Below are 26,830 nucleotides of genomic sequence, written 5' to 3'. Positions count from 1 at the left end.
AGAGGAGAAAGGAAATAAATCTCCTTCGTTCACATTTATTTTAGCTTCACAGGTTTACTTATTTTTGCTTAAACATCTTGTTTTTCTGAACAGCAGCATCAGTCAAACTAGAGGAAGGTAGTGAGGAAAACTGTTGAGAGAATGAGGTTGATTACCTGGCAGAAAATAATCCAGGTAGATGGATCACCTGATCAACCGGGTAAATTACAGTGGAAGCCCAGCCAACCACATGCTGCCTCATGCAGAAGTAAAATTTTTTTGCCCTTTATGTGGTACTGAAACTGAAAATTATCAAAGAAAAACTGATGTCTTTGAAAAAAAAAAAAATCTTTTTATTATTTTTGGAACAAAAAACTACAAAAAAGCTAACCCTAAATAAATAAAAATACAAGATAAAAATGTCTATTTTAACAAAATTCTAACACATTTTATTGAGAAACCAAGAACAAAATCAAGTCAGTTTCAGACGTTAAACAAATATTCACATCTATGAGTCTTAAAAAAATAATTTATTGTTCAGATGTTAGTTTGAAAAACCAGATGTTTCAAAAATCAAAGGAAAAACCTGCACAGGCAAAATGTTTTTATACTGTTTGGTCAACATTTTGTTTTGTCTAATCAATAACATAACTAATCAATAACAGAGTCTTTGAGGCTTTAAGCCCACAGAGCAGCAGCAGGAAGTCACTCAGATGTGTGTTTCACACATGGCTAAAGAAACAAAATTAAAACCTTAAAAAAAAAATCTGACATTCACGTCTCTTCCTCAGCTTCAGGTGTTCTCAGGTCGGCAGCGCCTTCTTCTCTGCTTTGCTCTGCTCCTTCTCCAGGTGTTTCTGAAAACAAACATATGCTGTAATGTGGGCGGGGCAGTGTCGCATATGTACTTCAGGTATGTTATAATGTGGCTAGGTCTAAGGTGTATCATTATGTGGGCACCTGCAGCTTGTTGTAGTGAGCTTGGCTGCTGCAGTGCATCTTCTTCGCCGTGTCTTCGTTGGAGTAAAACAGGAAACAGATGCGGCAGTAAAACCCCGCCTTCACGTGTTCGATACCTGAAATAGTAACAATGACGATGATGACGGCAAGTTTTTTTTTACGTGAACCTGACGATGACCTGGCGAAGCTTTCTCACCGATGGGTGTGGAGGGATCGTACAGCGGCAGGGGCAGAGACGCTGTGCTGGATTTGTTCGCAGCGACAGGAACAGCCTCTGTCTGCTCATTCTGATTAGTCGATGTCTCCATCTGCGAAAATAAAAGAGAAAAACAAAAGATTCGTCTTGTTTACCTGTTTTATTTCAAATCAAAATTTAAAAACAAAGTTTCCCCATTGTTAGCATGTTAGCAATTAGCTCAAATCTCTGGTCAGTTGATGGAAAGATGTTTAAATGAATTCGATGTCACCGAAGTCGTCTTTGATTGAACGTTTCAATAACGAGCTGTACAAACGACTCACGTCCTCGCTGTCCTTTAGCTTCTCAGCACCCAAATTTTCATCCATCACCGTCTCTTCACCACTGACTTCACAGCTCTGCACTTCCTCCTCCTTTTTCTCCTCTTCCTCTTGTTTGACCTCCTCTTTGGGCTTCTTCCCTGGAGGCTCCTCGCTGTCATGGGAGGATTTTAGTGGCGGGCTCTCGCTCGCTCTCTTCTTGGTGTTCGGCACTCTATGGCTTAATGGACAGACGTGATTGAGGGGTTCAGAGGCTTCAGCTTAAAGCAAAGTACATCCACAAGCTGTAAAAGACAGGTGTCATCTCCAGGTTTACATTTAGATAAAAGGCCTGAAGACGACTGCTGCTGTGAAGAGAAACTAATAAATCAGACTCGTGCAGCGAGCACACAAGAAGTAAAAGAAGAAACTCACCCGTGTTTGAGCTGCTTGTACTTCCTGCTCACGTAGAGGGTCAGGCGCTTCCCGCTGAATCTCAGTGGCTTCGCTTTATAATCGGCAGCCATCTTCTCTGCGTCCTCGGCATTACACATCTCGAGGAAACACTGAGGACAAGCATCAGACGGCTTTAAAGCAGCAGGAGTTATGTGGATTCAGGTCGGACGTGCATTTGTCCCAGTTCCGTACCTCTCTCCGGATCCTGTTCAGGAAGTACTTCTTGACCATCCCATATGGTTCGGCGAGCTTCAGGACCTCCTCGTCCGTGTATTTGCTGTTGGGGATCTGCCCGATGTACACCACCTTGCTGGAACCGGACTGAACAGCAAACACAGAGAAAATGAGCCCACAAAGAAGAAAACAAACACCGACTGTCCTCATACGGTCGTGTTTCTTTTATCTGACAAATGTCACAAATATCACATTTTTACTGGCCCACAATAATCTGGAACACTAATAACATCCACATCTTCTCTGATCCTGCTTCCTGTCACCGATTTCCAGTGTAAGTCACAATTCATTTTAGTTTTACTATAAACATAAAGCCCAACACAGCCAGGCATCTGCTTATGTAGCAGACCTGCTGAAACCTTAAAACAGCAGTTTGATCATCTGATCAGAATCTTTTAATTGATCCATGATCTTATTGTAAATCCAGAGCCGATCACACTTCGAGGTTGTAGCTCGTAAACATTGGAACAGCTGAATCTGGGGTTTGTTTTAAATGACTGCTCAAAGATAATTTTACTTATTTATTTTTTATATTTTAGCTTTAACCAATGACCACTGCAGTCTGGCTAAGGTGTATGTATTTAGAACATTTTAGACACAAACCTTATTCTCAGGTTTCAAATTTTGTAGAAATTAATAAATCAGATGAAAACATAACATGGAGGTTAAAAAAATTTAAATAAATCACCTGGATGGTGGGGTAGCTCATGGAGTGACTGATCTTCACCGTCCACCCGCACACTGACGCCGTGATGTTCCCGTTGTAGAAGTTGGCCATCGCCCGTGCTTCTTCTTCTGTGGCAAACTGAAGGAACGCCTGACGAGGGAGAGGAGACAATGCGATATTCAAAAATACTTTTCAGGAAATATCCAACTACTTCAATTGGATGCAGGTTCGTTTACCACTTCTATATTTACCACTTCTCCAAATTTGCATTTGGAACATTTTTCAACTGATGTTTGAAAAAGTTGCTTTACTGGTGTGATACAAATGTCCAGGATTAAACTTTCACTTAACACTGAACAGAGTACCTCGGGTCTCAGGTCCAGCACCAGGTGTTTGACCACCTTCCCGAAAGGCTGGGCGAGTTTCAGCAGCTCGTTGAGGTACTGGTACCCTCGCCTGAAGCCGACGATGTTCACCACCCTCATACCCTGATGGGAGGAGCAAGAATTGAGGAATTCCAGTGAAACAGAGTGAATGAAAACAGGTTTCTGAACACAGATTATGTTGGAAATCTCATAAAATGTCGAAAGTAGTGCAATTTCATATAAAACTAAAGTTATTGTGAATCAAAAGTTCAATTGCAGTTGAACTTTGTCAATCTCCCCTCACTCACAAACTATTTGAACTATTCAACTTGAGGGAGTCATTAATTCACCAATGAGCTCTCCACCCTTCAGTTGTAAAACAATAGACCACAGAAAAGGTCAAAATATTTCAAATGTATTAATAAAGTGAAAAACTGAGATTCTTGAGATGCAGTGATCCACAGAAACATGAAGTCAAATATTAAAGGTATCAGAGCGACGGCGCTCGGGTACGTACCCCTCGCCTCGTGTTGTCTGCAGAGAAGAGGAGACACAAACAGAGAGGAAGATGTGCGTTAATTTCAAACACCTTTTTGTTGATTGAAGACATCGTCCTCACATCCATGAAGGAAAATGACTTTTTAAGGAAAAGCTGGTGCTGCAGCACATTACAGGTACAAGTGTTAACTTTGATCTCTAAATATTGATCTGATCAGGTACCGATATTGTCCGACTCTCCATGGGCTTCGTCGTTGTCTTCCTCCAGCTCGTCCAGCGTCACAAAGTCCTCCATGTTCTCTGGGAAGTCCTGCTGGAAGAGACATCATTAACACACCTGTGCCACTCCTGGATTACAGACTGAAGGACAGAGCAGGTGCATCACCTCTTCTTCGGGTAGATCTCCCTCCGCTGCCTCTGGAGCCTCCGAGCTCTCTGCTGCCTCCATGTTCATCTCCCCTTTGCCCTTGTGCTCCTCGGCCAAGGTTTCTGCTTGTGGCTCTGACTCGGCCTCCTGCTTTACCTCACCCGTGTCTCCAGGTGTGTCATTAGTGACATCATCGGTAACCTGTGTGCAGTTCGGTTTAATTCCAGGAATCACTTTTGGCTTTAATATTTGTTTCAACTTTTTTGTTTTCTCACCTTCTCCTCCTCCTGTCGAGCATCCTCAGACTCCTCTACCGTCTCCTTCACAGACTCTTCTCCCTTAGGCTCGTCCTCCTTCTCCTTGCCATCAGGTACCTGCTCCTCCTTCTCCTTGCCATCAGGTACCTGCTCCTCCTTCTCCTCGCCATCAGGTACCTGCTCCTCCTTCTCCTCGCCATCAGGTACCTGCTCCTCCTTCTCCTCGCCATCAGGTACCTGCTCCTCCTCCTCCTCGCCATCAGGTACCTGATCCTCCTCCTCCTCGCCATCAGGTGCCTGCTCCTGCTCCTCCTCGCCATCAGGTGCCTGCTCCTGCTCCTCCTCGCCATCAGGTGCCTGCTCCTGCTCCTCCTCGCCATCAGGTGCCTGCTCCTGCTCCTCCTCGCCATCAGGTACCTGCTCCTCCTCCTCCTCGCCATCAGGTGCCTGCTGCTCTTCTCCGTCCTCCCTTCCTTCCATCACTCCTGACACTTCCTCGTCCTCCTCCTCTGTTACCATCTTCACTTTGTCCTTCTCTTCCTTATTTTCCTGTCTGCTCCTGGAGCTGGATGAGGAGGTTTTGGAGTTGGAGGACTCGGCTCTGCCATTCTTCTGGCTCGAACTGTCTCCTCCGCCCTGTTTGTGCTTCACACTGTATGAACGAGTGTGTATGAGTTTAAGCTTCCATGTGTATCCTGACATATATACACTGTGTTAGCAGTTAGCCAGCTAACACCACCTCTCATAACGAGGTCAGAGATGATGTTCAATTTCTAACTTTTAATAAAGAGTCGGGTTTGCTCACTGGCTAATCTGGAGCTACTTCTGCTGACACCCTGCTGTTTTCAACATGACGTCTGCTATGATCTACGAAAGCTGAAATATCATGGATCAGCTGTGCTGCACCAGTTTAAAGTCTGTGACACAGAGGAACAGGAACAACCATTGGTACCCTGCATGTTTTCTTATAATTGACTTGACAGAACTTGAAAAAATGCATTCTGGGTACATTTTCACAGCTCGTATCACCACAATTTAGAGCAGGGGTGTCAAACATATGGCCTGGGGGCCAGAATCAGCCTGGCAAACACTCCAATCTGGCCCACTGGATGGCTTTGGAACATCTGGAGGAAGATCTTTAAGTGTCTTTTCATAAGTTTTGCAGCTTTAACTACTGATACAGATGCTCCCCATACCCGTCCATTTTTCTTATATTAAAATATCTCATGGATTAGATACATAGTTATGGTTCTGCACATCGGCAGAAAGGAGAGTTCTGGTCAGGTAACTGTCTTTTATGTCATTTATTTCCCACAACCTCCAGTCAAAGGGTGTATCTGTCCCTTTCACTGCATTTCATTCATGTATGTGTTTACAGTTCCTACACCATGTCATGGTAGCAGTGTCTGAAGCCGGGCACTCACTTGAGGGTTTTGTATTTGGTGCAGATGTTGAGACGAACTATTCTCCCATTGAAGACGAGGGGGTTCTCGGTGTAATGATTCACCAGCATCTCTGCGTCCTCCACAGTTGCCAGCTGAATAAACGCCTGGACACACAGACGAACACAAAAGCAGCCATCATTCAAACTTATTCACCTTATCACAGACTATACTCAGCCAAATCTGATCTCCACACTTTCTGTAGTAATGCTGGCATCACATGAGCACTCAAAGAGTAGCAGTGTTTCTTGCTCTGTCTTGATGATGGTCAATCATCCAGGTAAGTAAATCTCCAAAAGTTGATTCTGTTCATCTGGACGTAGCGTTTTGTGGGAGAAACGTTTCGTCACTCATCCAAGTGACTTCTTCAGTCTCAGCTGACTGCAGGTTTCCCCAGTCTTATAAACAGTACATTTGCATAATGACTGAAACCAGGCCACTTAAGGAACAATGGGCTGGGAGGTCAGTTCCTTAATCTTAATTATGCAAATTCTCATGACCATTGATCTACAACCACTGACCAAAGCTCACTGATCAAAGCCCACTGATCAATGGCCATGAGTACCATTCACAGAGAGTTGGGGAATGGCTGCAATCACAGCATTGTAAGATGGTGAAAGATGTACCCTTAGGCCCCCTCCTCGATTCAGAGATGGTTTTTCCCTTTTCACGTAAATGGCCTCCTTGACTCCGCACTCAAACCAGCGTTCCTCCCTGTCCAGGATGTGCACATCCTCATCATTGAAAGAGTGTCCAATGGCCTGTAGATGTAAATAGACTGCAGAGTCCTGACCTGACGAGGTAGCTCTTCTGTGATGTGCCATCCACTTCGCCAGAGGTTGTTTGGTTCCCCTGATGTATAAGGCTGTTTATAAGGCTGGGGAAACCTGCAGTCAGCTGAGACTGAAGAAGTCACTTGGATGAGTGACGAAATGTTTCTCCCTCAAAACGCTACGTCCAGATGAACAAAATCAACTTTTGGAGTTTCCTGCTCTGGTTTATTTACCCGGTCGGTTAAGAAGAGGTGTTTCTCAACCACACCGAAGCGTTCGGCGAGGGTCAGCAGCTCCTGTTTCTTCTCGTCCTCTCGGGGCAGATGGTAGAAGAAGACCACCTTGCTGCCTTGACTTTTGACCTCTTTCTCAGGTTTGTCTATCGGCCGCTCCACCCGCCGGGTCATCGGTTGGTCCCCTGGTCGGTCTACCGGCCGCTTTGTCAGTCGGTCCATCAGTCGATCCATTGGTCGCTCGTCCTTCTGCAGGTTAGAAACAGAAACTTCTGAGGATCTGAGTCTGTGGGGAAGCGGTGAGTTTTATTTAGCAAGCGAGGGGATGTTACCTCAATGAACATGAGGGTCTGGGACAGGTACAGGGTGACGGGTTTGCCGTACGACAACGGTGGATGCTGCTGGTAGTAGTTTACCACGTCCAGAGCTTCTTCATGTGTGCTCATCTCCAGAAAAGCCTGATGGTCACAAAGATTAGACTTCAATGCTGAAATTCAGTTTTCCTCAGAGAGGTTTGCTTTAAGTTTCACAACCACGTATTTAATGTTGTTATTACTGGATTATATTTAGACTTCTTTAATCCCCAGCTATCTATAGTCTCTTATCACAAGCTCAGTCTGACTCCATTTCTACCATCTTGGACTGCAGCTGGTGCCAGCAGTCCTCCTCCTGGTGTGGAGATCCTCTGTGAGTGGGTTCAGCTCAGCGAGGCTGCGAAGGAGAATGAGTACTACCAGCTGCAGTTTCAGATTGAGGAGATGAAGTTCATGTGCAGGATGAAAGAGTGTGAGGCAGCTGATTGTATTGTTCAGTTACATTTATGAAGAAGAAAGTTTAACTAATGTCTACATCTAAGTTAGAAGTAACTGAGGTGGAAACAGCGAGGTGAGTTTTCCTACCTTGTTCTTGAGGATGAGGTGCTCCCTCAGGCAGCCGAAGCGCTCAACGAGGGCGAACAGGGTCTTGTCGCTGAGAGGCTTCTTTTCATATTTCACCACCACCACCCTGCTCCTCAGCTGAGGACACGACACATAGTCTTTACTGAAACGAGCTGAGCTCTGCAGAAATGAGCTGATCCACAGGAAGACACAGCAGAGAGACAGAGGAGGTCAGACTCACCTTATTCTGTCCCAATGAACCGGAACCACGTCCTCCACCTACTCCTGACACACAAACACACCGATGTTCGCACATGACCAAAGACAGATTTCAAAAGGTGTCTGCAGCTTTCTGAGGGCACTAAACAGCTGGGTCTCTTAACCCTCACCCACTCTTTCTAATGGCTCTCTGTATTTACTGTACCTGAGCTTTTTAACCATTTTTATCCCAAAGTCAGCAAGCGTGGCACATAAATGTAACACTGAGCTCACAGGAGAACCAGACTTGATCAGTTGGAAGTTAAAGACTTGACGTCAGCTGTCTGAAACCATCTTTATGAATAAAATAGTGACTCCCCGCACAGAGAGAAAGTGACAAATGACTTAAAATAATACTAATAGTATTAATAGTGATAAAATAAGACATCTGTGGGTCCCTCACCTCCACCCCAGCTCGAGGACATCCCTGCCATTGGTCCTGAAGACATGGGGGCTGGTCCCAGCAGTCCTGCAGACAGGTTGGGGGTCTCCCAAGGACGACCACTGGAATTAAAAACATGAGATCGTCAGTTATCAGATACCTGGATTATTAACACACAACACAAAGCTTTGTTAACACCAGGCCACAGAGACAGTGTGTGAACCCTCTGGAGGCAGGAGAGTTTCTGAATCTTTATCTAATCTAATGAAGCCCATCTGACCAAACCGGAAGTTGCCTGTCAGGTGTACAGTATGCTTGCTGCTCTCTCTGCTGCTGTGGCCCATACATGACATACAATGCAAACAACAGAAAGACAAATCAGTGCAGGACAATCTGTTTGGGCACAGCTGTCAGTAATAACACTTTTCCGAGGTTAGGTCGAGGTCCTTTAGGACTCTAAATCTAACATCTCAAACACTAAATGAGGAGCTTAATGTTAGCATCTCTTACCCTCTGCCTGGGCCCATACCAGGGTCCCACTCTGGATACCTGAAAAACAACATTCAGTGTTACACATCTGATAAAGAGGAACAGACCTCAAAGGAACATTTAGTCAACAACGATGAGCTGAATGATTACAACCTCCTGCTGAGGTCAAAGAGAGATCGGTACTACGGAACAGGATTTCATCTCATTCGTGTAACTTCAGGGTTAACCTTAAATTTTCTATACTACAAAGGTCGGTTTACTTCTTACCAGGTACGTCATAAACTAATCTGACTAACGCCAGAGTCATCCCCGTCCAGCGCTGGGATTTTGGAGGGCTGCACAGGAGCACGTTTGCGTTGGTTTGGGTACTGAAACTCTAAAAACCAACCTAATTTCTTCTGATGTGAACATGCTGTTAACAGATTTATAACTTAATCTGTTTTGGCTCACTGTTGTGTATTAAGAGCAACTCACATGTCCAGAAGGTGCCGTCTGTTTTCAGCATGGCGGAGTCCATTAACGTGTTGGTTCCACTCCTACAAACACAAACAGAGCATTACTGACACTCAACAGGCCGTTTCTCCTAAAATACAACCTGTATATTAAAGGAACAGTTCACACAGTTATTAACCTTCATAGCGTCACCCAGACAATCACTTAGGACCAGATTTACTAAGAATTTAAATGCACTTCATCAGGTTTCCATTTTAAAACCAAAAATTCATGATTAAGATCTTTTTAAGACCTACAAAAACGAATAATTCATTATATTTTGTGTGCAATAATCACTATAACAGACAGTATTTGATGCTTTCTTAAGCCATCAGTGACAGTCATACAGGCAAGAAGAGCTCACCCGCATATCTTCAAACCTGCTCACTGTGTGACTTTGGTCAGTAGATTACGAACTTCCTGTTGATTTTTGGTAAATTATGTTTTTGTCAGCATTGAAAAGAACCATGTTAAAAATTTTTGCTTTAAAGCCAAAAAGTGTACATTTCTTCTCAGAGAGAATTTAAATTTCCAAATTCGAGTGATAATCGATTAAATCCTTCTTTCTCACTCCTGACACCACAAACTAAAGAAAAACAAACACAAGACCCCTGCTGCCAAAAGTCTCACAGGTTTAAAAGCCGCCAATTCGATAAGTCCATGAATGTGTGAGTGTGAAAAGTGAAAAGATCAAGTATATCAGACTGAATGTGTAACATGAACAGCTTTACCAGCTCATGTGAACAGATACTAATTATAAAAAGAGATTTTTGGTTTAATTGGATGACCGCTGGAAAGATCCAAATCTAACTGGTCAATGCTGGAGAGCTTCAGCTGAGAAAATGGAGACAGGGAACATGCTGTGAGGAGATACAACAAGGAAATTATATGAAGTAAACCGGACCTGAATCAGCGCCTGTCACTGACTGAAGGAAGACTGGAGCTCAAACAATTACAGTTAGTCCGAGAAGAAAAGAGGAAGCAGGTTGGACGTACTCACCATGGTGGAATGAACGTCAAAGTCACAAAGAGAACACACGTGGGGGAACATGGGGGGCATGACTCCCAAGAAGTCTTGGACTTTTCCGTTTGACGGGGAGCCCATCCTCCTCTGCATAAAGACGGGCTCAGACGGGCCCATGCCGAGCCCACTGCGGTGGGAAAGCTCAGAGTATGGCCTCTCTCTGCTCCCACCTCCACCTCCACCGCTGTAATTTAAGCCGTAGCCCCGGCCGGAGGAGACGTCCTGCAGGGAGCTGTACCCAAAGTCTGTGGAGGACTTGGCTGAACCTTGTCCCAGAGAAGAACCGCCCATCCTCCCCACGTGTCCCTCTTCCCAGCTTCCTCCTCGATACGCAGCATCAGAGGACATGGCCGCCCGCCGCTCTCCTGCTTCCCCCTTGCGACTCTTCAGCTGTCTGAGGATGTGTGGCAGCGTCTCCACACTGATCTCCTCCTCAGGGATTTCAGCCAGAGCGTCCAGGTCAGAGGGCGACAGCCCCAAACTGGCAAACAGCTTCATGGTGCTGCCAAGATTGCTGGTGCTGCCGCCACCGCCGCTGCCACGTCGGGGCATCTGCCCGCTGCCGTCCTGGCCCTCCATGCCCACACCCACACCCATTGGTCTGTTGGGACGCTGCTCGTTCATGTTGAAGTTCAAGGTTTCTGCAGCGGCCAGGAGCCCCCGACCCACAGCGAAGTGTTTCTGAGCGCCGTCAGCCTGCGTCTTCTGAGACATGATATCAAAAAGTCTGTCCCGCTCTCTGGATTCAGCACAGAGAGCCAAGATAAAGAAGGAAACAGGCGCTGGAAAGGTCTTCAAAGATGACAGGAACTTAATGTGGTCAAAGAGAGCAGGAGCTCCTTTTCTTCTGTGGTGGCAAGTCTTATTTCTGCTGAGACACAATGAGGTAGAAAAAGCTTCAAACAAAGCCTCTCCTAAGAAAACAGGAGCCAGTGGAGGCCCTGAGCAACAGACGGAGGAGCACGACTCTGATCTTTACTGCAAAGGGAACATAGGAGGCGGTTAAAGGAGGAGAGAGAGAAAGATTCACCTCAGCCCAGCAGGAGGAACATGACCTGATGCAAACAGAGTGATGGAGACCGCCTCACTGAGGAAGAGAAACTCTGAGTCCACGAAAACATCGACAAGAGGCGAGATTACAACGAGCCTCTGAGTGAATCACAGCCTGACACAGACCAGGAGTAACATCTGTGCAGGTACAGTGAGAGGAGAAGGAAAGGTGTACCAAACACGCTTTACGGGTCGAGCTAACAGCGCTATGATGTCTACGTTGTTTAACCTGACATGTTAACTAAAAGATTAAGTACGCTGTCATTAATGAGAAAAATGAAACCAAAAACGACTCAGATAAGCTGCGCAGCTAACTTTGCTAACATACATGTCCTCCTACCTGCCAACACTGGCATAGCTAACAGCCTTAAGTTATCTGATATTTAACGTGCAAACTGTGGATGAAGCTGTTAACTGTGCATTTACGTGTATAATATGATTTATCTGTAATTACGGACACTCTTACCCTTTCTCCAACACCCGATCGCAGCTGATTAGTAAATAGCACGAGACGGGTGACCAAACTAGAGCATGTGAAGTATCGCGATGTTTCCTCTCCTCCTGCATCAGGCGGTGTTTTTGTTTCTGTTCGCTGCTTAAACGTTTTCTATGAAAATAGCTATTAACACAACACACACTTAGCTCCTCTATATTAATAATTTCTCTCAGGTTCTCTTATCACTATAGAGGATATGTATTTGGTTTAAAAAATGGGTTTAGGCTTGTTAAATCAGTGGATTTTATAAACTTTCGGAGGAAGGCGGGCTTTCAGAGTTTGGACTACAGTTTGGACTACAGTGCTGCATTCAAGGTCAGAAAAGGTGCCAGCACCTAACGTGATGATTTACAAAACAAACAAATATGCTGGGTGTGAGTGGATTTCCAGATAAAAAACAACTACACAAGGACTGCTCAAACATGGACTTTCTTATCCTAGGCAGATTATAGTTGTGTAAAAGATCTACAAACATTTTACTCTACTTGTAAACCCACACAAAATAGTTATCTCACTGTTTGCTTTTTAATCCAGACAACACTGAAACCGTTCTACATAAAAGAATCACAACACCTACACCTACTGAACCTTTATACTTTGGCTGCTCCCCTTATGGGTCACCGCAACACTCGTCTCCAACCACTCCACTTCACCCAGTGTGCATGCTCTTCTTCCCCTTGTGCAATGTTTATTGCTTTAGATTGTTGACTCCAATTAATTAAACTCATCAACCTTCAACCTGAGCTCTTTTCATGTACACCTTTTCACCTGTTTCCTTCTCATTTACATGCATGTATTCTGTCTTGCTTCTACTGACTTTTACTTCTCTTCTCTCCAGAGACTACCTCTCCTCCACCTGCTCTCTGCTCTCACTGCAGTTCACAATGTCATCTGTAAACATAATAATCAACAGAGACCCATGACTGTTCTCTCGAATGGAAACTGTAGCTACATCAATTTAGAGAAATACCTAAGCTGATATTTATTCATGATGTCCAGTGATCTACTTACATTGATGACTAAATATAAAAAAAAAATAACAAGCTAAAGTGTAGCGTCAATTATAATGTGTATCCAGACATAAGGTTCTGTACCCAACTGTGATATTTAGTGAATGAATAAAAAAATGAAACAGAGACCCAGAGGAGATTCTTAACCTCTGGTATAAATAACGTTTACCTTATGTGGTCCTCTTGTCAGATTCCTATTTTCCGATGTTAAACCACGAGGCCCGTGAAGGCAACACGTCAACGACCAATGAGGAGCGAGCGCACGGTGACGGTTACGGTGGAGATGTAAACAAACAGAAGCAGCGCGGCCATTACAGCAACAACCGAGTTCCAGCGAGTTGACTGTTTGTCTTCTCTGTCGTCGAATAAATCACCCCCGAAGGTATTGTGCTTCATAAGAACACAGATGCCCGTCCCCCCGTGCTCCTCTAACGCGGCTGGGTGCTCGCGGTGGTGTTTTCGCGGTGATATTTTTCTGTTTCTGTTGTGTTCTCGCCAAAAATTATTCGCTAGCTGCTTGCTATTGTTGTCCGTCAGACAGCGGCCATGACAGCGAGCATTATAACGGCCGAAGCTACGTGTTTGTTCCCGCTGACCCCTGTCCCTCTCCCTCACTGTGTCCTCTGGTTCTCCTTGTAGACATGAAAGACCCGAGCATCAGCAGCGGGGGCCCGAACATGACCACCGGCACCGAGTTGATCCTCACCAGCCAGTTCAACGCCGAGGACGACCCGTTCGCCGAGTATATGTGGATGGAGAACGAGGAGGAGTTCAACAGGCAGGTGAGGAGCTGGGACGAGGATGACCTGGACTGCAAGTGAAAAAATCTGCGTTTAGGGCGGAAAAATGGTTAAAGAGTCTGAAATTAAGTTTATTATGGAGGAGGAAAAGTCATCCAAAACAAAGCAGGTTGATCTTTTCAGGTAGAACACATTTAAAGAGAAGTTATACCTCAAATCAGTAGCTACAGAAAGACTCAGTTGACTATTAAGGTGGAAATCTAATATTTGAAAAATATGTTGAAAGAGTAATTATTGCCTGAGATTACAGGCTAATTATCTTTTTATTAACTATTGTTTTATAGATACATTATGTCCAATGTAAGGTGGACTCAGATAACTTTTAAGGTGGAAATCTGTTTTTCACCTTACACCCAGAAATTGTTCTCTAAAACTTGTGTATGCAGACAAATATAGCTTTCTCCTTTAAGATTGAAATCTGTCATTTTCCAGACAGATTACACCTCAAGTCTGTATTCGTCTACTTAAAATGAAAGATCAGCATCTGCACATCTCCTCTGACTGCTTTAAGGTTTGACTTGAGGGTGATTTATTTTGGGAGTCAGACAAGGCATCTGAAAAACACTCCAAGATTAATTTTTAAGGTGGGAATAAACACATGAAGTTGCAGATTTGTTCATTTTTATATGAGCTCAGTGAGCTCTGTTTCTAAGGTGGAAATCTGCAGATTAAGATAAGTTGTACCTAAACGGTTGTTTTTAGTTGTAAGCAAAGATCAGTATTTTCAAACAGACTCGGTCAACTTCTAAGGAGGAAATCTGTTCTTTTTTTTATAGATTACACTCACGTTGCTCTAATGTGAAGCTCCCATATGCGGATAAAGCAGTATGTTATGGTGTAGATTTCTGCAGACAGACTTTCCTGGTTGGAATTGGAGGTTTAAGGGAAACTACATGTCAGAATTTTGTTGTTTTAGTCATAGTGTTGCAGTATAATTCCAATCTGCTTTGCTTGGAAGATCAGTTTCCATAGATAGACTTTTAAAGTGCAAATCTGGGGTTTATGTTACAAGAAAAAATAGCCTTAACTTGGACTTGTTTATTTGAGAAGTATCTAGAAACATATTTTTAAGGTGGTAATGTGAATTTTAAATTGTAGTTTATTGAGATTAAGAGAGATAAAGTGAAATTAGGTTGATTTGATTTGAAGGCAGGGAAAGTATCCAAAAGCATGATGGGTGACTTTTTAAAGTGGATATCTGTAATTATCTTTACAGGCTAAATCCAGAAATTGTGCTGTTGTACATCTTGTATATACAGATGACAAATCTTAAGGTAAAAATCTGGACTTCTAAGTTGAAGATAAAAAGAAACTTTGTATGTTTACGTACAAACTCAGCTGATTTTGGTTTTTAAGGTGGAAATCTGTTTGTCAAAAATTGTGATTTTTACAGCAAAAAATGTGCACTTTAAGGTGAAAGTATGATTAAATAGAATATTTCCAACACCTGTGTTGTTCAACTGAAAACAAACGTCATTGCCTACAGATTCACGTTTTTAAGGTGGAAATCTAGGGGTTTGTTTACAGGTTAAAGGAAGGTTAACATTTGGAAATTGTGCATTCTTAAAAGTAGCTGTGATTTTAAGGTGGAAATTTACAGTTTGAAGGAAAATTACACTGAGCAGCTGAAGCCTGTGTGCACCACAAAGCAGTGGCTCCTTGAGCTGGAATTCAGGTCAGGCAGTGGCCTGATTATGCAATCAGCTGACAGCGTGTGGAGTCGGTTAACAGAGGAGTAGGTGGGAGGCGTCCGGTTGGAAATTTCCATAAGGATGTTTTGTTTGGAAAAAGGAAACAGTCTGTGGAGCTGTGTTTTAGAGAGCGTTACGTTTCACAAAGGAAGGAGGACTGCAGCTGCTGTGTTACTTTAACTCTGTTCTGTGTTAAACTCTTTTCAATGTTTCCGATTTATATTTGTAAAATCAGCCACTCTGTTTCGAGTAGTCGTCTCGTTGTGATTGGTCAGGTGCTGCAAACCCCGCCTCTGACATGTGAACACGCTCATTGCTAGATTAGGAAAGCCTGGGCTTACTTATTGAGCTGCTAACCAGCATCATCTTAGGCAGAGAAGGAAACAAGGATAACTGGATTAGTAGAAGGGGGTGCAGAGCAGATTCACCCGAAGAACATTGTAGCATCTCTCCTTAAAGTGTTATCTGTGTGATGTTCGCTCTCAGGTTGGACGACATGTTAAAAGTTTTGGTTCTTCGTTGGTCCAACAAAAGTGTGACTGCTGCTTCTCTGCCTGTGTTTTCGGCAGGTGGAGGAGGAGCTGTGGGAGGAGGAGTTCATCGAGCGCTGTTTCCAGGAGATGCTGGATGAGGAGGAGGAGTGGGAGTGGTTCATCCCGTCCAGAGATCTCCCTTCTCAAAGCGTCAGCCAGCTGCAAGAGCAGATCAGCCTCCTGGTCCTCGATGGCGACAAAGACCTGGATGTGGTGGTGAGTTTATCACCTTTACCATTGGTTACAGAGAAAACTCGTGTTTTGGCCATAAGAATAAAAGGACACCAGAAGTATGGAACGCCAGGACTGCCATAATGAATTAATTAAATACACCATTAAATAATTAATTAAATGTGTCAATAATTAATTAAAATTGGAATTAATTAATTAAATAAATAGTTATGACACATGTAATTAATTAATTATTGACACATTTAATTAATTATTTATGTATTTCACATTTTAATTAATTATTGACACATTTAATTAATTAATTATTGACACATTTAATTAATTATTTATGTATTTCACATTTTAATTAATTATTGACACATTTAATTAATTTTTGACACATTTAATTAATTATTTAATGATATATTTATTTATTTCATTTTGGCAGTCTTGACGCCTGGCTCTCATCATGAAATAATTTTATCTGTCAGCCTCACCCATCAAACTCAGGGGGCGGGGTTAACGCTGATCGAGTCAAAACCATTGCTTTGGCCTGGTGGCCATTGTTTCTAGCACACAACAACCGGCATGTGGAAGCTAACAGAACTGAGCTTTGAAAAACCCTGTTTGTGTGTCACCAAATACCGTTTTAATATTTTTTTAGCCGAGAATGTAGTGGTTTAATCTTCATGTGTCTGGTCGTTTTGTCAAGATACAGCCTCTTTGCAAAAGTGTTTCGATGATTTCGGAGATGTCTGCCCAGTCTCACGGCAAAGCGTGGGATAGACCCGCTCGCCTCGCAAGCAATCCCACCGACAAAGCGCAGACCCCGGTACACAGCTGTAGTAACCCCCGCTGAGTTCTTTTACTGAGGTTATATTTATCGGTGTTTTATTTCCTGATGTTCTTATGTGTCCTACGTGTTTCAGTCGCCAATTCTGAATTCTAACTAACATTAAAAACATGTTTAAGGAGGAGAGAGAGCAAATAAATCTGTTTAACATCTGATCTTTGGGTTTTTGTTCAGTAATCAGCGTGACCTGTGTATAAACACATAAAAGAGATAACGTTGGTGTTTCCGTCATGTAGTAACTGCTGGCTTTAACTGTACAAAGGTTGTTCGACACTATGAAACACATACAGACTTCATGATGTTCGGCTAATATTTTTATTGTGAATATTAATCATGAGGGTAAACGGCCCTGTACACCACGGAGCGAGGTCAGCATAGCCACGATATCCACGATATCCTCAGCTCCATGAGTTAACACAAAGTTTCCCAGCTGACTATCTAACTTCCAACTATTCCAGAGACGTGAAAATATATCAAATCAAATCACTTTTATTGTCACATCACATGTGCAGGCACACTGGCACAGCACATGCGAGTGAAATTCTTGTGTGCGAGCCCCACAAGCAACAGAGATGTGCAAACACAACAACACAAACGAGCAAAATACAAGAATGGCCAACCTGAAACTAATAAATATATGTACAATATATAATAGTGTATGCATTTCTGGATGTGTATACTAAATATTTTCCTGTGTGTGTGTGTGTGTGTGTGTGTGTGTACACATTTTTACAAATTAAATAGTAAAATAATAATAATAATAATAATAAAATATATAAAATATACAGAGTTGAATATGTGCAAAACAAGTGGCATTTATATACAGTATGGAGTGCATAATGTTGAAGTTCCAGTAGTGAAGCTGAGGTGTCTATGACGTGTTCAGCAGTCTGATGGCCTGATGGAAAAAGCTGTCTCTCAGTCTGCTGGTACGGGACCGGATGCTGCAGAACCTCCTTCCTGATGGAAGCAGTCTGAACAGTTTATGGCTGGGGTGACTGGAGTCCTTGATGATCCTCCCCGCTTTCCTCAGGCAGCGCTTCCTGTAGATGTCTTGGAGGGAGGGAAGCTCACCTCCAATTATCCGTTCAGAGCACCGCACTACTCGCTGAAGAGCTTTGCAGTTGTAGGCGGTGCTGTTGCCATACCAGGTGGTGATGCATCCAGTGAGGATGCTCTCAATGGCACAGTGATAGAAGGTCCTGAGGATGCGGGGGCTCATGCCGAATCTTTTCAGTCTCCTGAGAAAGAAGAGGCGCTGCTGCGCCTTCTTCACTGTTTTGTTTGTGTGTACTGACCACGTAAGATCCTCAGCCAGATGTACTCCAAGGAACCGGAAGCTGCTCACTCTCTCCACAGCAGCGCCGCTGATGGTGATGGGGGTGTGTACTTCTCTGCACCTCCGGAAGTCCACTATCAACTCCTTTGTCTTTGCGACGTTGAGGGTGAGATGGTTGTCTTGACACCAGTGGGTCAGGGCGCTGACCTCCTCCCTGTAAGCCGTCTCATCACCGTTGGTGATAAGACCCACCACTGTAGTGTCGTCCGCAAACTTCACAATGATGTTGGAGCTGTTAGTGGCTGTGCAGTCGTAGGTGTAGAGTGAGTACAGGAGAGGGCTCAGTACACACCCCTGTGGAGCACCATTGTTCAGTGTGATGGGGGATGAGGTGATGCTGCCCAGTCTGACCACCTGGCGTCTGTCAGACAGGAAGCTAAGGATCCAGCTGCAGAGGGAGCTGCTCAGTCCTAGATCCTGCAGTTTCCTGTCCAGCTTCGAGGGAACGATGGTATTGAATGCTGAGCTGTAATCTACAAACAGCATTCTCACATACGTGTCTCTCTTCTCCAGGTGTGACAGGGCAGTGTGTAGTGTCAGGGCTATGGCATCATCAGTGGACCTGTTGTGGCGGTATGCAAACTGTAGAGGGTCCAGTGAGTCGGGTAGTGCAGAGCAGATGAAGTCCCTGACCAGCTTCTCGAAGCATTTGCTTACGATGGGGGTCAGGGCTACAGGTCGCCAGTCGTTCAATGAGGAGATGGTGGAGGATTTGGGTACAGGGACGATGGTGGCCATTTTGAAGCAGGCTGGGACTACAGACAGAGAGAGAGAAAGGTTGAAGATGTGCGTGAACACTCCAGCCAGCTGAGCCGCGCATGACTTGAGGACGCGGCCGGGAATCCCGTCCGGACCAGTAGCTTTGCGCGCGTTCACCTTCCTGAAGCACTTCCGCACATCCTCCTCAGACACAGTGTGCGCACTGACGTCATCCGCGGTGCGCACACTGTCCGGTCTCATGGTGTTCGCTGCGTCGAATCTAGCGTAGAATACGTTTAGATCCTCACACAGAGAGGCCGTGGTCTGCGGTGTGCTGGTTTTCCCTCTAAAGTCTGTGATCGTGTTTAGTCCCTGCCACATACTCCGAGGGTTGTCAAACTGTTGCTCCACCCTGTCCCTGTACTCACGTTTGGCTGCTTTGATCGTCTTCCGGAGTTGGTAATGTGCGTGTTTGTAGTCCGATGTGTTCGCGGAGGCAAAGGCGGTGTGCCGCGCGAACATCTCCGTTAATCCAGGGTTTTTGATTTGGGAAGGATTTGACTGTTCTGGATGGGACGACATCTTCCACGCATTTCCTGATAAATCCACAGACTGAGTCTGTGTACTCATCAATGTCTCTGGCGGCCACGTGAAACATTTCCCAGTCCGCGTGATCAAAACAGTCCCGCAGCGCAGACTCCGATTGGTCCGTCCAACAGTGCACCGCCCTCCGGGTTGGAGCTTCCTGTTTCAGCTTCTGCCTGTAGGCGGGCAGGAGCAGGATGGAGCAGTGATCTGATTGGCCGAATGGGGCGCGGGGGAGGGCTTTGTACGCATCCCGGAAAGAGGTGTAACAGTGGTCGAGTAGCCGGTTTCCACGTGTGTTAAAAAGGATGTGTTGATGGAGTTTTGGTGAGACTTTCTTCAGGTTTCCCTTATTAAAGTCTCCGGCTGTGATAAACGCTGCTTCTGGGTGTGCGGTTTCCTCACTGCTGATCGCGCTGTACAGTTCCCTGAGTGCACGGTCAGTGTCGGCTTGTGGGGGAATGTAAACAGCCGTAATAATCACTGCAACAGCCGTAATAATCACTGCATAAAGAAAAGTGTAAGAGACTCAGCAGCAGATTAGAATAACAGTTATACATTTAATAAATCACCAAATGAATCCAAGAAACGAGCAAACCTGTTCCGACAATTTGAGTTTGTATTCCCTCAGCTGCAGACTTGCTGCTGTTTAAATGTTTGAAAAGGAAGATTAGATATAAACAAACGTCAAACATAGACTCAGTCTGCCTTCACATTTGATATGAGGCCAGCACGTATAGTGGCCTCAGCTATTACTGAAATACACGTGCTATATCATAAAGTATGATATAAATAGGGAGGTCCTATTAACATGTTTAGTTTTAAAGGACACCTTCCTGCCTTTAGTCTCATTCATGAGCAGTATTAGTTTTCTTCTAACATCCAGAAGTCTGCACGATGTGTTTCATAGTTTGTAACAAGCCTTTGACAGGTAAACATAACATGACCGAAAAAGCAAAAAAAAAAAAAAAAAAAAAAAAGAGAGAGAGAGAGTGTTGACATAAGAAGAGAAAATGCTCTCAATTATGGAGACAGACAAATGGTTCATTTATGTTTGATGTGTGATTATTCCTCCCTAAATATCGTCGGTGAAGTTCACCATGCACGTCAGATTTTCCTGCGCATTTTTATACCTCTGCCAACAGAGAGAGAAAAAAAATCACATTCTAACAGACAGCTGGTGCTTAGAATACAGTTGAATAACTATTAAAAACAGATGATATTTAGATGATAGTTCAGTCTAACACATGTGCCAGTGAACCATTAAACGTCTGTGAAACTATGCAGTTATGAAACGTAACTTTAACCTCAGCCAAACCGATTTGCTCAGTTGTAAATAAAACAGCGAAGTAAACGTGACCCGACAGACAGAACCTGAGTGAATGAAGTCCAGCGTTTAACCACTGAGAGCTAAAACTCAGCTGAGGTTTCAAAGCTGTGTGCTGGTGATTGGACATCAGCCGCTGATGAAGCTGTTCGCCTATAAAGTGCTCTGTAAGGAAACAAGCTCCAGCAGCTCTGCGCTCGGGGAAAACACTATATTTACTTATCTTGTGCAGAAAAATGCGCTGACATTGCTTTATATCGAGCACCGGCTGCCCAGTTAAACTGTGACTATCACCAGGTAACGTAGGTGTGTTTCTTGAATTAGCAGCAGGTGTTAAACAGCTGACAGATGAGGAGGAGGATGCATGCAGGTAAACTGAGGGTCTGTTGAGCTGATCGCTGGTTTCGTGAGAAAAATGTCAGCTCGTTCTTTATGTTACAGAAGCACAGAGACACAAGACCAGGCGGAAAGAGACGATCGTTCGGTGAAAATGAGAATCTGCGAATGCAACATGTGGAACACGGAGAGTGGAATATGTAAACAAACCGGTTAACGTAACCCCCTCGGTGCACTCTGCATGCTAACTGTTAGCAGAGCTAGTGAAATCTCTGAAAACATCTGAGCACTTTTGCAAACATGTTCTGTGTTGACAACCTGACCAGACATACGGCGCGACATTCGCGGCTAAAACACTGTTAAAAGTGTAGCTGGTGACAGAAAAACGGGGTATTTTAAAACTACAGCACCACCATTGCTGCCTGTGATTTGATCTGCATTCTGGGATACCTGGCTGCCCCAAGTCTACACAAGCAATCGATTATCTAGGATCGACCTGTTTTGACTTACTTTGCACGGCAACCAATCAAATGTTAGAGAAGCTGCATGGGCAGCGTTAACCCCGCCCCCTGAGTTTGATGGGTGAGGCTGACAGATAAAATTATTTCATGATGAGAGCCAGGCGCCAGGACTGCCAAAATGAAATAAATAAATATATCATTAAATAATTAATTAAATGTGTCAATAGTTAATTAAATGTGAAATACATAAATAATTAATTAAATGTGTCAATAATTAATTAATTAAATGTGTCAATAATTAATTAAAATGTGAAATACATAAATAATTAATTAAATGTGTCAATAATTAATTAATTCCATGTGTCATAACTATTTATTTAATTAATTAATTCCAATTTTAATTAATTATTGCCACATTTAATTAATTATTTAATGGTGTATTTAATTAATTCATTATGGCAGTCCTGGCGTTCCATACAGAAGATGGCGTCCTGTCAGCTGACATTATTCCAACACATTATAAAAAAAATGTAGGATTACAGCAAATATAATCCAAAGCCAAAACATTAAAAACAACCACTAATAAAATAAAATAAAGTTTGAAAAATAGAATAAAAACTACACAAATAATTAGTATAGCCAAATGGAAAAAGACAAAGGACCTTTAATTCAGTAAAAATCTGAAACACTGAAACACGTTTAATCTGAATGTAAAGCTGAATATGATACAACAATGTGTAAAATAGTGCAATAAAAAAGGATGAAATCAATAATACAGAAAGAGCTGCTGAGTGAGACACAGCACAGTGCCTGAACGTGTCTGATAACATCTCCACACTGATTGGTTTCTCAGGTTTTTTTTCTTCCCAATTAGTTGATTATTAAATTAGTCTCTGACTGTTGACCCTCATCTGTCCAGCAGAGGTGGCTGTTTCTTTATTTTCTTCACAGAAATAACAATGACGGATTTTCTTCTTCTCTCCTTCAGGTGACCAGCAGCTTGAACCCCAATGCCAAGGAGTTCACCCCAGGCATCCAGAAACATGCCATGTGACCCGGCTAGGCTCCTCCCTCCCCCCAACCCTAGTCCGCACTGTGACATCATCACCAAGATGTCTGCTGTATTTTCCAGCTGCCACTCGACCTTCAGCCTGACGTGTTGCCAAAGTTCTGCGCTCGCATGTCTTCACAGTTACAGGTGTGTGTGTGTGTGTGTGTGTGTGTGTGTGTGTGTGTGTGTGTGTGTGTGTGTGTGTGTGTGTGTGTGAACTCTCTGAATGTACATCAGCTGAGAGGAGTGTTTGTATGACTCTAAATCAGAACAAACTGCTTCCTGTCTCCACTTTAATTATTATTTGGGGCACTTTTATAAAACCTGAAATCAAACTGTGTGCTTGTTTTTTTTGTTTTTGTTTTTGTTTTTTTTGTTTTTGGTTTTTTTTTGGTTTTTTTTAAATTCGACTTCCTGTTCAGAGGGTCGCCTTCGCCGCCTCGTGGCGTCTAAAAGCACTTTTCCGGTCGTGGTTTGTTTAGCTGGCTGTTCTGCTGTTTCTTGCTCTTTTTCCCAGCATCCTTGGCGTTTCTGTCAGCTCTGACTTGTCTTCGCTCTGCTGCCTACATCAAATAACTCGTGTTGACTTTTTTTCTAAATGCACAGAAAGTACTGTATAAAAAAATCATATAAACAAAAACAATGTAAAAAAAATCTATTTTTTCTTATACTACTTGAAATAAATGTTTATGAAAGGAAAAAAAAGTGTTTGTCTGTTAATAAAAAGCATCCACACAGCTAGGAGAGCAAAAAGGACTGGGTAAAAGTCTTGAACCACCCCAAAAGTGCAGCGATCAAGCGAAACATAAACATACATGGAGATGCAGTATATGATTTATGTAAGTATGGTCATTTATAAAGTAAGAAATATATAATTTTTTACGTTTTTTAGAATGTTCTTTAAAATTGTTAAATACTAATTTTTAAAAATAAATATACATATTTTATTTATATGCTAGACACTTGACCTCAAATAGTTCACTGAAAGTTAAAAACTTGTGTTTTAAGGGAGTTTTGCAGCTCTACCTGCAGGGGGCGACACAGTCTGCCCAGCCTGTAGGCCCTCAGCAGGGTTTCTAACCTCCTGAGCTGCTTTCTGAGCAGGAATTTAGAGCGAGGACTAATTTATCTGACAGGAAGTTCCTCCTGCTTGCTCTGCTCTCTCTTCTTCTGTGACAGAGGCACAAAGCAGCGGCGGCCATAGATCAGCCGCAGCCCCCCATTGTTGCCCGACAGGTCAGATACAGACCAGGACTGCAGCCATGCATGCTGATGAGGGTGTGTGTATCAAAGGAGGCGTGGCCTCAGGGGTGGCAGGTCACACATTCTCGCCGAGTGCTGATTGGTCAGAGGGAGATGTTGGGGAATGTGCAACAGGCACAGATGTCTGCAAAGTGCTGCGAGGTCATGACCCCTGTGTTGGTGTCAGGACGCCCAATCCCCACCCATCCATCTGCATGTGATCACCTTCAGCATCATCTCCATCGGAGCGTCCGACTGGGAGTCCTCAACAGAGGCTCATTGTTCCTCTGGTAGAAGAGGAGGAGTCTGAACATCATGCTGCTTGTTCTTCACCTCCGAGACGAAGGTTCAGGTTCAGGAACCGTGGCGGTTGGGTTTGGTCAAAGAAACACCCGATGAGACCTTTTCTTACATTCGTTGGACGTGATCCTTTTCGCCGCATGGAAGGAGTGGTTCTCATTCCAGATCTGGGCCACAAAAAAGCCAAAACACGAAACAGATCAAACTTTAGTGGACCAGACTGAAACATGGTTTAAGTTACTTTTTTCATGTTACATGCTTTCCAATTACTCTTATAGCCTTCACACACCGGACGCCTAAAATTCCTGAGAATATTTAATGCGTTAAAAATATTTTTCACCTTTTTCGGACCAATCAGGTCACTGCATTTGACAACAAGTGCACTTGAAGTTTAAAATGAGCACGAGTACTGAATACACAGAGGTGACTTTTGAGAAGTTTCTTGAAAGACTCTAGTGACGGCACATTGCGATGCTCAGTGCTCATGTTAACTCCATTTATTATCGGTCATCCTCATTCACCTAAATCATCCAATGAGCAAAAGGAAGGAAAAACAAATCTCTTTTAGGGTAAATGGGCCTAAGAAAATCTGACAACTCCAGTATGGGAAGCTACCTGCTGTGGTTTTAAAAGACGTTATTTGAAAAAAAAATTGCACCTAAACCCAAAACGAAATCAAAGCTATGCCGGAAATAAAACTTTTGCAGAGAACAGCTGTGATTGGCTCATGCAGGCACACCATCAAGCATTGATTTGGGGAGCGGTTGATTTGCTTTTCTTTGCGTGTTAATTGGTAAAACACACACTTTAAACATTGCACAGTCATGCTAATTTAACTGTGTCAAGTGAAAATCATAATCAAGATTTAAATTTAATTAATTGTGCAGCAGAAATAATACGAAAAAGTTGTTCTATCCAGTGAAACCATCTGACCGTACATCGGGGTTCAACATCAGCAGGACACTGAAGTCGTGGAGGAATTATTCTGTTTTCAGGATCAAAGAAAGAATATTTCTTCTTGCTAAACTAAGCTAATGCTAGCCTGCCTGCTAACATGGTCAAACTGTAAGATTTTATTAGGTTTTATTAGTAAAATGTTATCTTGAGTGTATGAGGGTTGGCGTAAACATTCAGAACTCCGGAACTGTTTTAGTCACTTAGCTGTCCATTGTAAGATTACTTTATCAGCTATAGTTACAACTGGATTCATCCATTTTAACTTCACATGATAAATTCAAATTCAAATTTTATTTGTCACGTACACAGTCATACACAGTACGATATGTAGTGAAATGCTTGGACAACTGCTCGTGACCTAAAGAAAACAAAAAAGGAAAAGGCTATGAATAAGATAGGAAATAAATATGAAAAATGAAAAAGGGTAAAGATAAGATAAGATAAAAAGAACTTTATTTATCCCGAGGCAAATTCTTTTGTCATACACATGCTCAATGCAGCAAGAGAGACAGAGGAGCAGAGGAATAAGATATACAATATGTACAATAGAATACAAGTATACAGTAATATACAGTAGGATAGTGCAAAATATAATATCAAATAACTGTAACAAGTAACAATATAACTATCCTGAGAAATAAATAGCTTAGCTTAGCTATCAGTGCAGATGATTCTAAAAGTGACATAGTATTGTGCAAATGGATAAAAAAATCAAAACTGTGGATTTTTTTGCCATCCATAATTAGAAATTTCAGGTTATTATCTCAAAATTTCAACATACTGACTCAAACTTTGGAGAAAACAATTTGACATTGAGAATTTATTAACACGTTTGTAAAACACTGCAATTCCTCAAATGTCCACTAGAGGCTCCAGGAGTGAGTCAGTCCACCTAGACTCCCATGCTAAAATAATATATCACAGGTAATTGTGGGGCTAACTTAGCAGTCTGCACTCTTTTCTACTTATGGTCCCTTCTGGCTTCAGAAAAAAACCAACATGGGTGCAGCTTAAATATTCCCACTGAAGCTTCGCAAACCAAAGGGTGACGTCTGAGTGTTGGCGTGCATCTTTGAATAATGTGTGTGGTGCAGACTGGGTTTTATAAATAACCGTCAGAGCTTCGGTTTGACCCATTAGACATCTCTTTCACGTGTTTCTGTTTGATTGATGCTGGGATGCTAAATGAAGGCTTCTCTTTATGGAAACCTGCAGTCTTCACACTCTGTATTGGAGGCTCCATGATGAGTTGGTGTCCAACCCGGTGACTCTTTTCAGGTGCTGTGTTTTCTGGTCGTGACGTTGTCATGACGCCGGGCAGCCGCAGATAAATCCAAACTGCTTCCCTTTGTGGCTGTTAACGCAGAGGTAAATTATAACCCTGAGCAAACAGCCTGCAGACAAGTGAAAGGGAAGCAGCTCCCAGAATGCATCAGCAGATTGATGGAGGTGGAGGCCGCGCGGCGCTGGCGGCAGCAGCATTCATGCGCCTGATTCACGGCGGCGTTCCATTACATTAAAACCTTCCTGAACAACAAGACGGCTGTGAGGAGAGGGGAAGATATTCATAAGAGCAGACAGATGGGACAAAGGACTGTATTTGATCATGTTTGTGCGCAGAGACGTGATGGAGGAGCAGAGGAGGAAGAGGAAAAGGAGGAGTGTAAAGAGTGTTTACTG

The 26,830-nt window shown here is 43.3% G+C and overlaps 2 protein-coding genes across 8 annotated transcripts; one reads left to right on the top strand and one right to left on the bottom strand.

The window, feature by feature from the left end:
• Nucleotides 1-401: 401 nt before the first annotated feature.
• Nucleotides 402-12,033, bottom strand: LOC146717018 (uncharacterized). 7 transcript variants are annotated; one of them, XM_085470981.1, is made up of 22 exons: nt 11,766-12,030; nt 10,226-11,120; nt 9,208-9,269; nt 8,755-8,793; nt 8,266-8,366; nt 7,846-7,889; nt 7,626-7,742; nt 7,059-7,184; nt 6,727-6,975; nt 5,703-5,827; nt 4,297-4,930; nt 4,040-4,222; nt 3,877-3,967; nt 3,674-3,690; nt 3,157-3,279; nt 2,813-2,941; nt 2,083-2,211; nt 1,870-2,000; nt 1,459-1,675; nt 1,136-1,247; nt 940-1,055; nt 402-836 (listed from the first exon to the last, which is right to left on the bottom strand). In XM_085470981.1, exons 1-22 carry the CDS (start codon nt 11,864-11,866, stop codon nt 783-785), a joined length of 3,795 nt encoding a protein of 1,264 aa, XP_085327107.1. In that variant the 5' UTR covers nt 11,867-12,030; the 3' UTR covers nt 402-782. The 7 variants fall into 7 exon arrangements, with proteins under 7 accessions (XP_085327107.1, XP_085327114.1, XP_085327130.1 ...); XM_085470988.1 differs by having other exon boundaries at nt 3,877-3,964; XM_085471004.1 differs by having other exon boundaries at nt 7,846-7,883.
• Nucleotides 12,034-12,041: 8 nt separating this feature from the next.
• On the top strand, nt 12,042-23,356 carry LOC146717017 (polyadenylate-binding protein-interacting protein 2-like). Its single transcript, XM_085471057.1, has 5 exons — nt 12,042-12,110; nt 12,996-13,187; nt 13,445-13,587; nt 15,866-16,045; nt 22,589-23,356. The coding sequence occupies exons 3-5, from the start codon at nt 13,447-13,449 to the stop codon at nt 22,652-22,654; spliced, it is 387 nt and encodes a 128-aa protein (XP_085327183.1). The 5' UTR covers nt 12,042-12,110; nt 12,996-13,187; nt 13,445-13,446; the 3' UTR covers nt 22,655-23,356.
• Nucleotides 23,357-26,830: the final 3,474 nt, after the last annotated feature.

This window comes from Copadichromis virginalis, linkage group LG2, assembly GCF_057382275.1.
Source record: "Copadichromis virginalis isolate Kocher_CV1m ecotype Utaka linkage group LG2, C_Virginalis_male_GT1.1, whole genome shotgun sequence".
NCBI lineage: Eukaryota > Metazoa > Chordata > Actinopteri > Cichliformes > Cichlidae > Copadichromis > Copadichromis virginalis.
The sequence above is the reverse complement of the archived record's forward strand: the minus strand, read 5'-3'. Positions and strand labels throughout refer to the sequence as shown.